Source organism: Saccostrea echinata, unplaced genomic scaffold (assembly GCF_033153115.1).
Source record: "Saccostrea echinata isolate AGI-Se365-2 ecotype Australia unplaced genomic scaffold, CSIRO_AGI_Sech_v1 ptg000009l, whole genome shotgun sequence".
In the NCBI taxonomy this organism is placed as follows: domain Eukaryota; kingdom Metazoa; phylum Mollusca; class Bivalvia; order Ostreida; family Ostreidae; genus Saccostrea; species Saccostrea echinata.
Window position 1 is genome coordinate 28,131,432 of NW_026889758.1, and position 16,069 is coordinate 28,147,500.

Sequence of the window (16,069 nt, forward strand, 5' to 3'; positions counted from 1 at the left end):
CTAGTTAAAAATTTGTTAAGCAGCTGTTAAGCCCTATCATGTCCTAATTAACAAACTGTTGATCTGCATGGTCCACATCTAATCATTCCCGTCTGAAAAAAAGATAGGATCTTATAAAATATAGTTTAATCTATTGCAGACCCAAGGGAGAAAAACTGTTCACTTTTAGACTGAAATATATAACAATCATGATGTTCAATAACAGCTAGGCATAGATAGTATCTACTACTGTCTGAGTAGGTCATTGGATTAAATTTTGACGTTATCTCTACAGTCTAGCAATAGTTGTATAGTATGGCATTGTTCTTTCTATTCTCTCTTTCCATACTCCCCTCCTATACCTTTCTTCTAGATGAAACATGTAACACACTGGATTGCAAAATTGACAACATGATGCGATTAATAACAAGACAGCAAACCATAATAGACGACCAATCAAAAAGGATCGATTTCCTGGAGGACAACTTGTCAGCCATGAGGAAAAGGCTGGAAGAGACATCATCAACGGGTATCTCTCTTTCTGCTTAGTCAATTCTTACCGACCTGTCTAATTTTTTCATTCATATATACGATTTTTTAAAAAGATCTTTTTAAATACTTTTGTAGGTGCACAGATTACTATTCCAACTTTTTATGCTGTTAAATCGCGAGATCAGCGAAATCTTGCAAAAGGAGAAAGAATCATATTTGAAACAGAAATAACCAATGTCATGAAAGCCTTCGATGTTTATACTGGCGTCTTCAAAGTTCCACTGAAAGGTGCATACGCATTTAGTTGGAGTATTGCCATGGACAATATCGACAATCATGCCTGCTTCTCTCTTGTAGTAAATGACGTAGTGATCGGACAAACATACATGTGGAACAACGGAAGTGACGCAATTTCCACAGGATTTTCAATTATAGAAGTCGATACTGGTGATGACGTATTCATGAGCATCTGCAACTCTAGTCAGCCACTTGGCCAAATTATTAGTGACATTTACCGCAAGACAAGTTTTGCTGGTTGGTGCATTGCATGTTGATATTGCTCAGATATATGAAAGCAGTATGTTTAAAGGAGCATTCATTCATGAATAAAAAAAAAAAGATTGATATCATTGAATCAATTAAAAGATTATCCTAACAAAAAGTGAATTTTTGTCGAAAAAGAGAGTTGAACACACCAACTCCTTCCACACACACACACACACACACACACACACACACACGAAATATAGGTTTTTCGATTTTTTGAATTTGGACAGCTTAATTTCTTTTTTTTCGTCAAAGTTCTTTCAGATATATGTATTTTTGCACGTCAACCCCCCCCCCCCCCTGAAAAACGTAGTTAGCTAAGAGACAGTAATTAAAGCATGAAATCATTCACATCATAGTGGCTTTGTGGGTATAAAATGTAGCTTTTAAAAGGATTAACTGCTATATGCTATTCATTTGCACCGGGGGGTGGGGGGGTGGGGGGTGCCCCTAATAGTTTTGCCAGTATATACCATAGAAAAATATAAAATCCAAAAAAAAAGTTTATTTACAGTTTTGCCTCAATAATGACATATTTGATTTTTTAAAAAAAGAAATTTATGTTCGGCTCTAACCCCCCCCCCCCCCCCCCCCCACAAAATTGCCAGCTTCCTAGCTATGGTTTGTTCTTAATTCAAAGCAATTTGAGTCAGAGATACACAACACACCAGCTATGCAGTCACCATCTTCGGAATCTCTAGCCAAATGTGTCTGATACTAGCTGGTTTTGTGTTCTAGCTTTTATACTCACAAACCCATCGATCGTAGTACAATCTAGATCGGACCGCCAGTACCATAGAAACTGAGTTTTTTTCACCCCCCCCCCCCAAAAAAAAATCCCAAATTTTGATAAACCCCATGTATGCCAGTACGTGTTGTGATGGGAATTCAGCACATAATAATTGCTGTAATCCGCTTGATATAACTCCCATATTCTTGATGTAGCTGCTATAATATTGATCGATATAGCTATTAGGGACCAGACAAAATTTAACATAATGATGGGACCGGTACAAAAAAATTCTCATTTTAAAAAAGTACATGTTCTATGGCTTTCACATTGAAGAAAAAATATTTATCCCATGCATTTAGACTTATAAAAAAAGTTACTGTCCCATGGTTACATCTTGATGTTCGTGTATACAATGTTAACAATTACTTTTTTTATATTAACTGAATGAGTCTTTCAGATTACAGATATTTCAAACATTGATGAAAGTTTTAGTTTAAAATATATTTTATTCATTATATGTAAATTAAATTGAACAGCAGGTATGCCTATAATCGCTCTATAAAGTTTTTGAATGGATCGATGAAACTTGAGAGACCTTGATTCTGGGTGTTCTAGAGATGCATGTTACTCTAGAATTTGTTAGAAGTATAATTTGAATGATTTATTAAAGTAATTTGTTTGTTCGTGTTCATAACTCTGAAAAGTCATCGTCTTAATATGACACGTCGCCAGAAATGATCACGAATCATAATTCTAAGTGTATTTTTATGACTAGTGGGTAATTCTCCATTTATTCAAAACCAAAACACACATTTTTTGCAAACTTTGAAAAGATACCTTCCAAATTGAAAAAAGTGGAACCCCCACTCATTTGAAAATGCCAGTTATGGGGAAATTGTCATATTTACCTTCTTTTCGTGTGTGCATTTTTTCAAACATTTGACGAATAATTTTAATTTCAAGTTATGAAATTTTAGCTAATTGTAGAGATTTTACATTACTGTTAAGGACCCTCTATACACTAGAGGAAAATATTTTTTGGACATTGAGAAAATTATAGTGTGTAAAGGTGTAAGTATTGAGCTTATCTATCACATTTTCAATATAGGGTGCCTTGCATTTACCCCCAGGAAAAATGTTCAAAGACAATGAAGTACTGATGAACATAAATCACTGTTGTTTACTTTAGTGGGTAAAATACTTGCAAATGAAGTGTTCTATCTATTCCTCTTGGCCTATTAAAGTGTTATGAATGCTTGATTTGATCACAAATTAAGTATTAAACTGTACATTTCAATTTATTTTATTGTTGATCAAAAGGCAGATCACTCTATCTGCATAAAATACCACAAAATCAGAACTCTCTAGTGTGCAGTGTATAGAGGGTTCTTAACAATATTTTTTTTTATCAACCTTCATTAGCTCCCTTTGTGGAACTCTTCAATCTCACTTCAGTTGCCCGGATTGTGAACTTTCTACCGCGGTGATCGGTCGTTTATTTCGTGCTGCCCATTTCTGAAGAAAGAGGAAAAAAGAAATCTTAGAGGAAAGGTATGGCGGAGACGGCAGCGGACCAAGATGTCCGGGCTGCGCCTGTTCAGGCGACAGCAGAACTGTCGGATTTCGCTGAATATTTGCTGAGAATTATTCCCGCCTTGATGGAGGATAAGGACTCAGCTCCACCTCAACTGAAGACTACCATTTTTGAAAAGAGTACATCAGAAGTCGTAAAAAAATTCCTGGGAGATCCCCAGATTCCTGTTTTACTGATTCAAAGATCTTCAACGAAAGGTATAGCTCTTATTTTAAGTTTAGCAGATTAGTTTGCTATGACTCATACATTGGCCGACAGCCTTATTATCATAATCAATGACAAGCCTATCTGTCAGTTGAGTACGATAAGTTAAGAAGAATTAAAAAGTGAAAGGAAAAATAAAAAAAAAATATTTTTAGTGAAATTGTAGGTTTAAAGAACTTAAATGACAGAAAGGTCTGACATTAATCAGAACAATTCTGATGTTTAGGAGGGGTATCATGAATTAGTAATATTTCCTGTCTGCACTAGAGGCAAAGCAGCAAGAAGCATGCAGATATTTGGAGATTCTCAATCAATTGCATAATACATAAGCTGTAATTTTGTTGATTTCTCGGCAAAAGTTTATTTTTTTTCAGGGAGTATAGCAGTGTCTAGAGCACTGTTTGAATCATAGTACAAGTTTTTAAGTTGCAACTTCAGTTAGAGCTCTTGCAGTTCTGTTTGGTACTGGTGCCAGGTCCCTTTTTAATTTGGAAGTTATCTACATGTATTATCAAATTGGTTAAAATTTGTGTTATAAAATTGTGCAAAACAAACTTGAATTTTCATCTCTAACAATTTACACTGTTACACTAAAATATAAAAAGACATTAAACATGCCTTTTTTCTGTATTCAAATTTTATTATTTGAACACATTATTTAATAATGTGTGGAAATAAATGTAACTTTTTACAGTTGAGAATGGGTCCTCTATCAGAATGGAATATAGCTAAATGGATGTCATGTGGGTGTCCCCCCCCCCCTCTTGCTCCTGTTTAACTAATAACTAAACAGGCTCAGCATTAAGGATGAGGCATGGAAGGGCAATTTCTTATTACAAAAATCATCCTGCTTTTATTATAAAATTATTCTGGAGTTGTTTATTTAGATGAATCTGAAGAGGTGGGTGAGGGAGATGGAGAGGCCCCTGCTGTTTACACGTTCTCTGTGGACGTCCACTATTCCAGCTCCAAAGTGTCCAGGTACTAGAAAATTGTAACAGAAAAAAACACTTATTACAAAAAGTGCTTCATTGCCTGCACATGAAGAACAAGTTTTATTATTTCTGATAGGCATATATTTGTCAAAACTTGAACATTTCACTGATAATCTATAGGTATAGACAGGTGTTACTGGTAATATGAATGTACATGCATAGTTGCATAGTTGACATATTATTTCCTTCTATAGTCTGGTACTTATTAAGAGAGGACAGGTGGTGGAGGCAGAGAAAAGTTTTCCATCACAGATCAGAGTCATGAACTTTAGTGAAGGATCTCCCTATGAAACACTCCATGCCTATGTTAGTAATGCCGTTTCTCCATTCTTCAAGTCCTACATTAAGGAAACTGGAAAAGCAGAAAGGTATCATGAATATATATGTACTGAAGAAAAAATATTTATAATAAAGAACTAAAGGAAAGATTCTTGATATATGAATTTTCAAAGTATTTTCACTGTTTTTGTTTACATTTCATAAAGAAATGTGAATAGAAGAAGAAAAACAAGATCAGTCATAACATACCAAAGACATAATGAATGCAAAGATAACCTTCCACAAAGAGAGTGTGAATGAAATGTATAAATTCCAACAACACCACTTCTGTATACTCTCGATTTTGCTTTACAGAGATGGAGATAAAATGGCACCAACTGTAGAAAAGAAGATTTCAGAGCTGGAGATGGGTTTGTTACATCTTCAACAGAATATAGACATCCCAGAAATCAATCTCCCCATTCACCCAGTTGTGTCAGCAGTGATTAAGAAATGTGCTGAAGAGGGAAGGAAACCGAAAGTAGAGGACTTTGGGGACAAAGTAGAAGATGCCCAGTTTTTGAATGCATTGCAGAGTGGTGTCAACAGATGGATCAGGGAAATTCAAAAGGTAAGACTATTACAGCAGTAATGTAACTTGTATCCCTTATTATTGAGAAAGCATAATGTAGAAAGTTGTTTAATTTTTAAACAAATGTTGACTTAATTTAAATCAACTGTGTTAAGAAACTTAGATGGTCTATTCAGATATTTTTAAAGCTCACTTTTGTATTTATTCTTTGTATATATGAAGTTAATTGTGTATACAGAAGTTAATCTTGTGTTACAATTAAGAGAAAAAAATGATTTTTTTTTTGTCCTTGTTTAATCATGGAGTCTTAAGCATTTTCATGTGAGTAAATTTATCCTAAGAGTACAGAAACCACATGCAATAACTGAGTGTTTAATTAAAGCTAGCATTTGGTAAAGGGTGTAACTTGTTATTATTTAGGTGACAAAACTAGACAGGGATCCTGCCTCAGGCACAGCTCTCCAGGAGATCAGTTTCTGGCTCAATTTGGAGAGAGCACTTCTAAGAATACAGGAGAAAAGAGAGAGTCCAGAGATTGTTCTGACACTGGATATTCTTAAACATGGCAAACGCTTCCATGCAACTGTCAGCTTTGACACTGATACAGGTTTGAACCTAAATGAAAAATGGTGTAATGTTTAGAAAATATATAAGACTAACAAACGATGACAATATATGAAAGTAGAACAGAAACTTTCTGGCCTGGAAGGTTTAAGATTTTTTTTTATCTTTCATGTACAGTTAATGTACATGTACATGCATTAAACATTTCAAGAACAGTCAATAGCCCTGATAATGGGTACAGTATAATTTGTCCAGTACAAATTCTGAATACTCTGGAATTTTTCCACCTGGCATGGTAGATGTGCTAACGTGTGTACCAAATGATACAAACTGAAACAACCCACTTAAATAAAGATAAGTTTTGTTTCTATTAAATTAAAAAATAATTACACTTTTACATTGCTTTAAACTCTTAATATTACCCAGTATATTGTAAAATTAGCTACAAAACACATATAAATACACATCAGGGTATAAATCAGGTCTAATTTTAAAAAGGCGCTCTTGCATTGTAGAGAAGATCTGAATGCTTATTTAAAATATTTCATTGTTAATTATTTCAACAAAAATCAGATCATAAATAATTGTGTTTATTGTGAAAGTACTATTTCACTTGCAAATATTTGGTTCACTGTATAGTTTTTTAAATGGTATAAATATGCATTCATACAATTCTACTCTGTTTTCAATTCATGTTGAACTTGGCATTTCAAACTTTGAGAATAAAAATAGAGAAATTGACAGTAGGTCATGCACATAGTTCTAATTAATTTCTTTATTCCAAAAATATGGAATAATTTAATTGCCAACATGTGCATAGTGCTTGTAAGTAAAACAAATAGAAATAAATGTAAAAAAAATTTCTGCGTTTTTCCTGCACTCCTGATTCTGTCTTATTTGGTCAGTTTTCCTGATTGGGTGGTATCCAGTTTGGACAATTAGCCTGTATCTTGAGCTAGTGCCCAAATTCAAATTTGGTACACCATTTTTATTCCTATATTGTATGAGTGGTACATGATAAAAGTCACTGACCATTTTGATACAATAATAAAAATTTTGACAGGATTGAAGCAAGCAATGGCAACAGTGAATGACTACAACCAGCTGATGAAGGACTTCCCTCTCAATGACCTTTTGTCTGCAACAGAGCTTGACAGGATTAGGGTGGCACTGTCTGCCATCTTTATCCATTTGCGTAAAATTCGACCAACAAAATACCCCATCCAAAGATGTCTAAGGCTTGTGGAGGCTATTTCAAGAGATCTTAGCTCTCAGTTACTTAAGGTACAAAGAGATTTTTGATAAGGCGGCATATCTCCTCTCTATAATAGAAATAAATATACATTCATACATCAAAGTATGCAATTACATCACAGCATTTTCAAGCAAAATGAAAAATTTTATCTACAATTTGTAATTACTTTGATTGAAAACTTTATTCTATTTTTCAGGTTCTGGGAACCCGTCGTTTAATGCACATCCCATACGATGAATTTGAAAAAGTGATGACAGCCTGTTTTGAGGTGTTTGGGACTTGGGATGATGAATATGAAAAACTGCAGGGTCTTTTGAGAGACTTGGTGAAGAAGAAGAGAGAAGAGCATCTTAGAATGGTGTGGAGAGTAAATCCAGCTCACAAACGCCTCCAAGCTCGATTAGATCAAATGAAAAAGTATGTTATAAAAAATTTAATTTTTGGAAAGGATGGGATTAACATTAACAGGATGATTTTTTTGGCAGAGTACTTAATGTGCAATTATTTTTTTTTTTAATTTTGCATATTTATTACACATAAACAACATTTGAAAGACATGTATGATAAGTATAGACCCACTTTTACAGATTTCGACGTCAGCACGAACAGTTAAGACAGGTCATTGTGCGTGTGTTGCGTCCAACAACAACAAAACCAGCACAGGCCGGAACTCCAGGTCAAGAAGAAGCTGATGCCAAGGTTGTCAAACCTCTCGTGGATGAAGTAGCTGATGCTAATGCCATTGAGGTACATGATCCTTATCCAAGGCTAAAATGATTTGATTCATGGAAAAGAAGGTTACGTGACATTTTAGATCACCCAGATGACTTGGTGCTATTTGTTTTTGTCCATCATGTCATTTTCAGCTTCTTCTCTGGAACAGTTAAACCAATTTTAACCAATTTTGGCATATAGCATCTATTGGTAAAGGGAAACAAAAATTATGATTTTCTTGGTCACCACCACCCACGGAGGTGAGGGTTGGAGCTAAAACCATAAAAAGTAATGCAATGTTTAAAAATCTCCTTCTTTACTTTTGGACATAAATAATTTTTAATAAACAGGTGGCCTGTTTTGAAATTGTGAAATCCATGGCCTCAGGGTCAGAAGTTCTTGTGTTAGTGAAGACTCTATTAAGCATGATGAAAAAGCAAAAATAAAAAAAAAAAGAACTCTTCTACTTGGTATTCAGCAGACATACCAACTGCATGCTTATGATGGTCAAGGATGCCTCTTGCAGAATTTAAAATTCATAGCCTCTGGGTTTTTTGTTTCTATTGCAGGGCTGTATTGATTACATGTACATGTATATAGTGAAAATACATAAATTCTTTGAAAATCTTCTATGCTCCAAACTAAGTGCATAGTTGTAATGAGCAACGGTTCCTCTTTCAAAATTGTTAATTTCATGGTCTTTGGTTTTGGTGTTATTAAGGAGCTCTATTGATTTTATAGTGAAATTGCATTATTTCTTTTAAAATCTTCTTTGCTCTTTGGCATCTAAGAAGCAAATAGAGTATACAATATTACAGTGAGCAAGGGTTTTTTTTTTTTATCAGATTTTGTGAAATTTTTGGATACTGGGTCATTTGTTCTGTTGCTTGAGAGGGCTCTGTTGATCTTGTAGGGAAATTTGTACTCTGCTTAGAGAATTTATTCCCTTTCACTATTCATTTATGATAATTTATCACTGTAAATAATATAATTGGTAGGTCATTTGATCTAAAGAATTATATAAGAATTTTTAAAATCCAATACAAAAAGTACTTCCATAGATTTTATTGGTCAGATTGATACAAAAAGTACTTTCGTAGATTTTATTGGTCAGATTGACTTGTAAATATAGCTTTTTTGAACATTAAATGTTTTTCAAAGACTGAGAGAGACTAGTGTGAGAGGAAATTTGATGGGTTTACTAAAAAAAAAAAGTTGTTCAAACACTATCGTTTTGTTTAGTCTGCATGATGAAAGTGACAATTGGGGTTGTACTAGCACTGCTAATTACAGGCAGGTAAATAGATCTACTCTATGATTTGCTATTGACTACTATACAAACTATTTTGTTGATTCCTCATCATCCTATCACTCATGCTTTTGGGCAAAATATCTTCATGACATCTATCAGTTTATTTTTTTTTTTTATACTTTGTTGGATCCTTTACAGTGTTGTTTTGTATTCAGATGACCATTAAGGCCCTTGGGTCTCTTGTTTTTTTGTCACTTTTATTATTACTGATGCTATTTGCTTAATTTATGAATTTGTGCTGTTTTAAATGTCAAATTTTTCTCAATAAATTTAGGAGGTTAACTTGGCATATGAGAATGTAAAGGAAGTTGATGGTTTGGATGTGTCTAAAGAAGGTTCAGATGCCTGGGAAGCAGCAATTAAAAGGTACAGCCATGTGATATCTGGTAGTCTGAGCTTTTCTGAGAGTAATGGTACTAAGTATTTAGTTTCAGCTTGATCACATCTACAAAACTTTAGAAATTTAAATGATGTTTCTTTACGTAGGTATGATGAGAGGATAGATCGAGTTGAGACCAGGATCACTGCCAAACTGAGGGACCAGCTGGGAACAGCAAAGAATGCCAACGAAATGTTCCGTATTTTCTCTCGCTTCAATGCACTGTTTGTCAGACCTCACATTCGTGGGGCAATCAGAGAGTACCAAACTCAGCTTATCCAGAGAGTTAAAGATGATATTGAGGCACTTCATGAAAAATTCAAGGTACATGTAAATCATCAGCAGCAGAACACAAGTTTTCATTTTTTATTTTTTTGGTACTATGAGTAATTAAGGTGACAACGAGGATATAATGCATAAATATTATGTCTTAGTACTTGTACACAAGAAGAACTAATGATTCAGAATCTTTGCTTCTTTAGGTGCAATACATTCACAGCACTGCCTGTAAGATGAGTAAAGTCAGGGACCTGCCACATGTTTCTGGAAGAATTGTTTGGTCAAGACAGGTAGGCAAAATCATTTTGATCCAAAATTACACTAACTTTTTCAAGAAAGAAACCTCTTGGAGATAAAATTTTAGAATGTTAAAAAACAACAAATCCAGTGAAGGCAGTATATACTGTCTATTTAATTTACAATAGATCGAGCACCAGCTGAACGCATTGTTAAGCCATGTAGAGGTGGTCCTTGGAAAAGGCTGGGAAAACCATGTGGAGGGTCAGCAACTGAAGAATGACGGAGAGAGCTTCAGACTGAAACTCAACACACTGGAGTTGTTTGAAGAATGGCAAAGAAGGGTATTGTAGTACTGTCTAACATATAATTTACTGTCATTTAAAGATATACACACTATAACTTGCATCTGTTAAAAGTAAAGTTGGAAATTTATTTATTTTGTTTACCAAATAAAGTTAGGGCTATTCCAGGAAAAAATGTATGGGGGGGTTGGAAGGCACTTTCATATTTACCTCACCACCTATACAATTTTAATTACTTTCTTCCCCACCCCCCATAAAATTAAAAATGCTTTTGATACAACCACCCATCTATTTTTTTTTTTTTAAATTGTCTTATAGTCAAATATATGTAAAATAAAATTTTATGTCAAATACTGTAATTTATCTGACTTAGTATGAGTTGTTGGCTTTTGGCCTCTATCCAAAGCAGGTTCCTGCTACAGCTTAATAAAATGTGCTCCTTTAGGTCAATAATACTCAACACTAAAAGCCTTAATGATAGTAATTTGTATGATGATGCATGACATTGTAATCTGTAAAGTTCAAGTTGCGATAAAACTAATATACTAGACATGACATCCCTACAATTAATTAAAATATATATTGTGAATTATAACATATCATTGGTAGTTATTCTTTCACCTTCTTCATGACAATTAACAAAATGATTCCGATTTCTTTCTTTTTTTAGGGGGTGGGGGGTGGGTGGGTGTTGAACACTGTTGAAGGGATGAACACATTACAGTTGACACTTAACAGGTTAAGGACTAGTATGTAACTGACATAATACTTTGTTTTAACCCATATCTCATCTTCCTTTTACTCTGTATGTGGTGTAAAGTAAACTATTTGACTTGCAACTTCATAGCCATGCTCTAAAATGTTCATTATCAGATACGATTTTTTTTTCTACTTTCGGTTTAAAATAAAACGATCTTTCTGATTGTTTCAAATATCATTTAATTTACCAATGTAATCATGTTTGATTTAACTAGCGAAAAGAAACTGAAGCACGGAATCCAAAGCACAAGGAATCTGTATCCTAATCCTCCACTGTCAGTGCAGTCATACTGTCACATGCTTTTATAGTTATCTGCCCTTGTTTCCGGTTTGTTCAATACTACTTTCACTTTCAATGTATACACACTTTTTTACCACCGTTTAGGGCGAGTGTTTTATATAAAAAAAAATATATATATCGGTATTTACTAATTTATACAAAATGAAAAGGACAGATGTATCGGATGAGGACAACCACCCATACAAATTTAATTGCTCCAGCCCCCACTACCGATAAAAAATATATGAAGTGCCGTCCAACCCTCCCATACATTTTTTCCTGGAATAGCCCTTACAAAAATGCTCTAATTTACGCAATTGAAAATGAACGTGTTATAAAGATGTCAATTTATAATTATTAATTTTCCTGCCAGGAAAGTAATGCCTCTGCTTCTTTTTAAATTAATGCATCATGTGACACTGTCGCTACTTTTAGATTGATAAACAAAAATGGCATCAAAAAAACGAGGTGTTTGGTATACAAATAGCTTGTGACATGGATGGCACATGTCTAATGCTGAAAGCAACTTATCTTTTAAAACAACCAGTATTAACCATCTACTCTGTAATGACTGATATCAACCTTTTATTCATAGTCAAAATGCAATGTACCACATCGTCTATGATTTCCCGTGGACATGCCTGTCTATATACTGTCTAAGCACTTCCTTCATCAATATTCATGAAAAGGCTGAATTCTTAATTGCAGAATTTGCTTAACTGTTTTGTAATTACAACGACTTATTTTGTAAAACTTAGTGGAAAGTATTATTTTTTTATTACACATCATGTTTCTCAAATCATTTAATCATTTTTGTTTCACATAACAAATTGCGTTTATATAGCGTGTATATCTTTAAATACATGAACATGTATGTAGCAAAATGTGATGTTTTAGAGAATAGATGAGAACAGAAGTTATAACTATGAAAATGTTTACAGGTTCAAGGAAGACAGTTGGTTGTAACAGGAAGAATATTTAGTGTTCAGAGCTTCAAGTCTAAAGTCATGGGTAAAGGAAATGTTCTGAAGCTGTGTGTCAATTTCCAGCCAGAAGTTATAGCTTTGTCTAAGGAGGTGGGTATAAGATACAAAATCTAGAGAATGTATGATAAGAGTGTTCTGAAATGACTGGTGATTTTAAGATTTCAAGTTGCATTTGTTGTAGGTGAGAAATCTGAGATGGCTAGGATTCCGAGTTCCCTTAGCTATTGTCAACAAAGCTCATCAGGCAAACCAGCTATATCCCTTTGCCATATCTTTGATTGAAAGTGTGAAAACCTACCAGAGAACCCTTGAAAAGGTAAGAAAATCATTTTTCAAACTGCTTCCACTAATTCACACTAATTTCAATAGGATTAATCTTCAGTTTGTTTTAATTGTTTTTTGTAATTAATATTAAATTTCAGATTGAAGCAAGAGTCACCATTGTGTTGTTAGTTGCTGGATTGAGGAAGGAGGTGCAGAATCTCATTGCTGAGGTAAGGGCATATTGCAGAGACAATTGTTGTTATATCAGGTGCATTTTGATACAGCATACATGTGTATGAATTAATTACAATGCATAATTTCCTTTAGGGAGTTAGTCTGGTTTGGGAATCTTACAAGTTGGAGCCATATGTTCTGAGATTGGCTGACACAGAAAACAGCTTCCAAGAAAAGGTACAATTTTCTTTTAATTTATGTTTGATAAACAAATAACCATTTTAATTTAAGGAAAGACTCTCAACAAATCATCAGTCTCTACCCTATACATAGAATGACTTATCTCTGCATTAATAGGTGGATGATTTAGTGGCCATTGAAGAGGAGATTGAGTTGGAAGTGAAGGCTTTAGAGACATGTGCCTACAGCAATGCAGTGTTTACAGAAATCCTAGGGAAAATCCAGAAGGCAGTGGACAACCTTAGTCTGCACTCCTACTCCAACTTACCACAATGGGTGGCCAAGCTTGACCAGAGGGTAAGTATTTATTTTCTGAGGAAGTAAAACTTGCTAAAAATTGTGCTTTTATTTTGCAACACTTCTATTATTTTAGAGTATTCTGTTGCATTTAATGTGATGACTTGTTATTTTGAGTGGCTATTACAGCCCTTGCTGGACTGTTTGATGTACTATGTTGTTTTGGATGACAGGTGGAGGCAGCATTGGCAGGGCGTTTAGAGGCTGGCTTGAAGGCTTGGACACAGGTCTTGTTAGGTCAGGACCAGTCCTCCTCAGACAATACAATGGACACAGATGAACCACAGAAGCAAGCTAACAAACCTGGAGGAGATCCACATATCAAGGTACTTAAACTGCAAGAAGAATGATGCAAAGAACATGCTTCATTTGCATTGTTCCTTAAAGTAAAAGTTGTGTTCTATACAAAAATGTTCAGTTACAATAGTTGATTCAAGATTGAAATTTCATCATATGATTTAATAAACAAATAGCAATTCCATAAGCAAAATTTTGAAAAAAGAATTGTGTTGGATGCTGAAGATTTTCTTGCATTACAGCCCATGGTGCATGAGTTGAGAATCACCAATCAGCTTATCTATGTCAATCCTCCAGTCGAGGAGTCCAGAGTGAACATCATGCAGGAACTGTTTGGTTGGGAGGCAGTCATCACAAGTCTGCCACGCATTAGACACTCCAGATATCAGGTAAAAACTGCCACACATTTAATAGACACTCCAGATATCAGGTAAAAAACTGCCACGCATTAGACTCTCCAGATATCAGGTAAAAACTGCCAAGCATTAGACACTACAGATATCAGGTAAAAACTGCCAAGCATTAGACACTCCAGATATCAGGTAAAAACTGCCAAGCATTAGACACTCCAGATATCAGGTAAAATTCATCATGCATTAGACACTCCAAATTTCAGGTAAAAACTGTAATCATGCAGTAGACACTCCATGATATCAAGAAACCATTAGATCTTTCAAATATCAGGTAAAAAGTGTCATGCATTAAGCATTCCAGACTTCAGGTAAAAATTGCCATGCATAAGACACTCCATGTGTCAAGTGAAAAATGCCAGGCATAAGACACTCCAGATATTAAGCACATTTGTGTTTTTTGTCAAAGATGATACAAGAAAAAATTTCATGCATATACAGTATGTGTCGAAGAATTTTTATTTTCTTACATGTATATACATAAAGGTGAGTAGTATCACCTGCCTTGTTCCACTTTTGCATGTTCATGTATATGCAAATTATAAATGTTCTCTGAATTTTCCAGGCATTGATATTTTCTTGAAAAAGAAACTGGGGGGATAAGCCAAGCCATATGCCTACATACTGATCGATAAAAATTCAGTAAATTCATTTTAAAAAAAATTCACTTTTTGTTCAATTAATGTAATGTTTATTACCATTTGCATTCAAATTTGACAAAACCTGAATACTGTAACAGCGAAAATGATTCTGATTAACACAAAAAAATGGCATCACACTCAATTTTCACAAAAACTGACATAAATTAGATGATATAACTACATTTTTTAAATAGAGTGGGTCATCGTACCATTTTTTTGAGAACGATTAATGAAAGGCAATGGAAAGATGTTGCTTTTTACACTTGCAAAAATTTGGTACGAAGACCCACTCTACATAAAAAATTAAGTTAACTTACTTAAATTTTCACCGTGGTCTTAAAAAATTCTAAGTCCAAATACGCTTGCTAAATATAGAGAACTGTATGCTATTTAAATGGGTATGTATGTGTGACTCCATGGTATAGTGGTTAGCGAGGAGCTCTTTAAAGGGATGTTTATTGAGGAAAGTGTTCGAGTCATGATTTTTTTATTTTTTGGGGAGGGGGTTAATTTTGTTTAACTTTATAAAAAATGTCTATAGGAATAACATATTTTTCACTGGAAATAAAATATATATATATATGTAGTAATGAACTCATTTACAGTAAATTATTTAAAATGCCGGATAAAAATTATAATAGATATTTGAATACCTTTATTCCCGTTTTTATTCATTTTTACCACAAGCGCTTCTAGATCACCACTATCATTATATACAATGTTAACATTTGTATATTATCTCCACAATAAGTGTTAACACTCAATATGCAGATTAATTAATAGAAGTCCCTACCCATGTTAGACACTTGTGACAGTAAATGAAAGTCAACTGTTTAGCTTGTTTAGAATATAAATATCATTTTGAGAACTATTGTAAACATTAAAATGCTTAAGTAAATTCGAACAATTGAGAGATTTTTTCCAATAAATGTTCTTGCATAGCCGAAAAAGGCATGGGCACATGGCTCGTCTTATTCCCCCAGATTCTTTACATTGAATTGCAATATTGAATCCATACTTTGTGTTAGAAAGTACATGTAATTCAAATGAGATGTAAGTGCATGTACCCAATTTGTCCCAGATCAATTCTGAATGAATTGTTGTAAATTATAGGTTGGATTGGATGTGGAGTCGGAATCGGAGAGCACCTACAGAAATGTGTTGACTAAACTTCCTGGTGGTCAGATAGTGCTGGAGGATGCATACTCCGCTATACAAGCTGTAATGAAAGAGTTTGACAAATATGTCAAGGTAGGTCAGCTACAGGATGTAATGTTAAATAG

The 16,069-nt window shown here is 34.2% G+C and overlaps 2 protein-coding genes across 3 annotated transcripts in view; both read left to right on the top strand.

Annotated features, from left to right (window-relative positions):
- Positions 1–292: 292 nt before the first annotated feature.
- Positions 293–1,033, top strand: LOC133183548 (complement C1q tumor necrosis factor-related protein 3-like). Its single transcript, XM_061318489.1, has 2 exons — positions 293–508; positions 607–1,033. The coding sequence occupies exons 1-2, from the start codon at positions 295–297 to the stop codon at positions 1,023–1,025; spliced, it is 633 nt and encodes a 210-aa protein (XP_061174473.1). The 5' UTR covers positions 293–294; the 3' UTR covers positions 1,026–1,033.
- Positions 1,034–3,253: 2,220 nt separating this feature from the next.
- Positions 3,254–16,069, top strand: part of LOC133182148 (cytoplasmic dynein 1 heavy chain 1-like) — a 54,538-nt gene continuing 41,722 nt past the window's right edge. For both annotated transcript variants that reach the window (XM_061316877.1, XM_061316878.1), the window contains exons 1-20: positions 3,254–3,541; positions 4,436–4,529; positions 4,738–4,911; positions 5,177–5,432; positions 5,814–6,000; positions 7,021–7,241; positions 7,409–7,629; positions 7,800–7,959; positions 9,513–9,604; positions 9,725–9,941; positions 10,100–10,186; positions 10,322–10,477; positions 12,419–12,553; positions 12,645–12,779; positions 12,886–12,957; positions 13,055–13,138; positions 13,259–13,438; positions 13,612–13,764; positions 13,978–14,124; positions 15,900–16,037. In XM_061316877.1, coding sequence (XP_061172861.1) covers positions 3,304–3,541; positions 4,436–4,529; positions 4,738–4,911; positions 5,177–5,432; positions 5,814–6,000; positions 7,021–7,241; positions 7,409–7,629; positions 7,800–7,959; positions 9,513–9,604; positions 9,725–9,941; positions 10,100–10,186; positions 10,322–10,477; positions 12,419–12,553; positions 12,645–12,779; positions 12,886–12,957; positions 13,055–13,138; positions 13,259–13,438; positions 13,612–13,764; positions 13,978–14,124; positions 15,900–16,037 — 3,147 coding nt within the window. In that variant the 5' untranslated portion in view covers positions 3,254–3,303. The remainder of the gene's footprint in view (positions 3,542–4,435; positions 4,530–4,737; positions 4,912–5,176; positions 5,433–5,813; positions 6,001–7,020; positions 7,242–7,408; positions 7,630–7,799; positions 7,960–9,512; positions 9,605–9,724; positions 9,942–10,099; positions 10,187–10,321; positions 10,478–12,418; positions 12,554–12,644; positions 12,780–12,885; positions 12,958–13,054; positions 13,139–13,258; positions 13,439–13,611; positions 13,765–13,977; positions 14,125–15,899; positions 16,038–16,069) is intronic.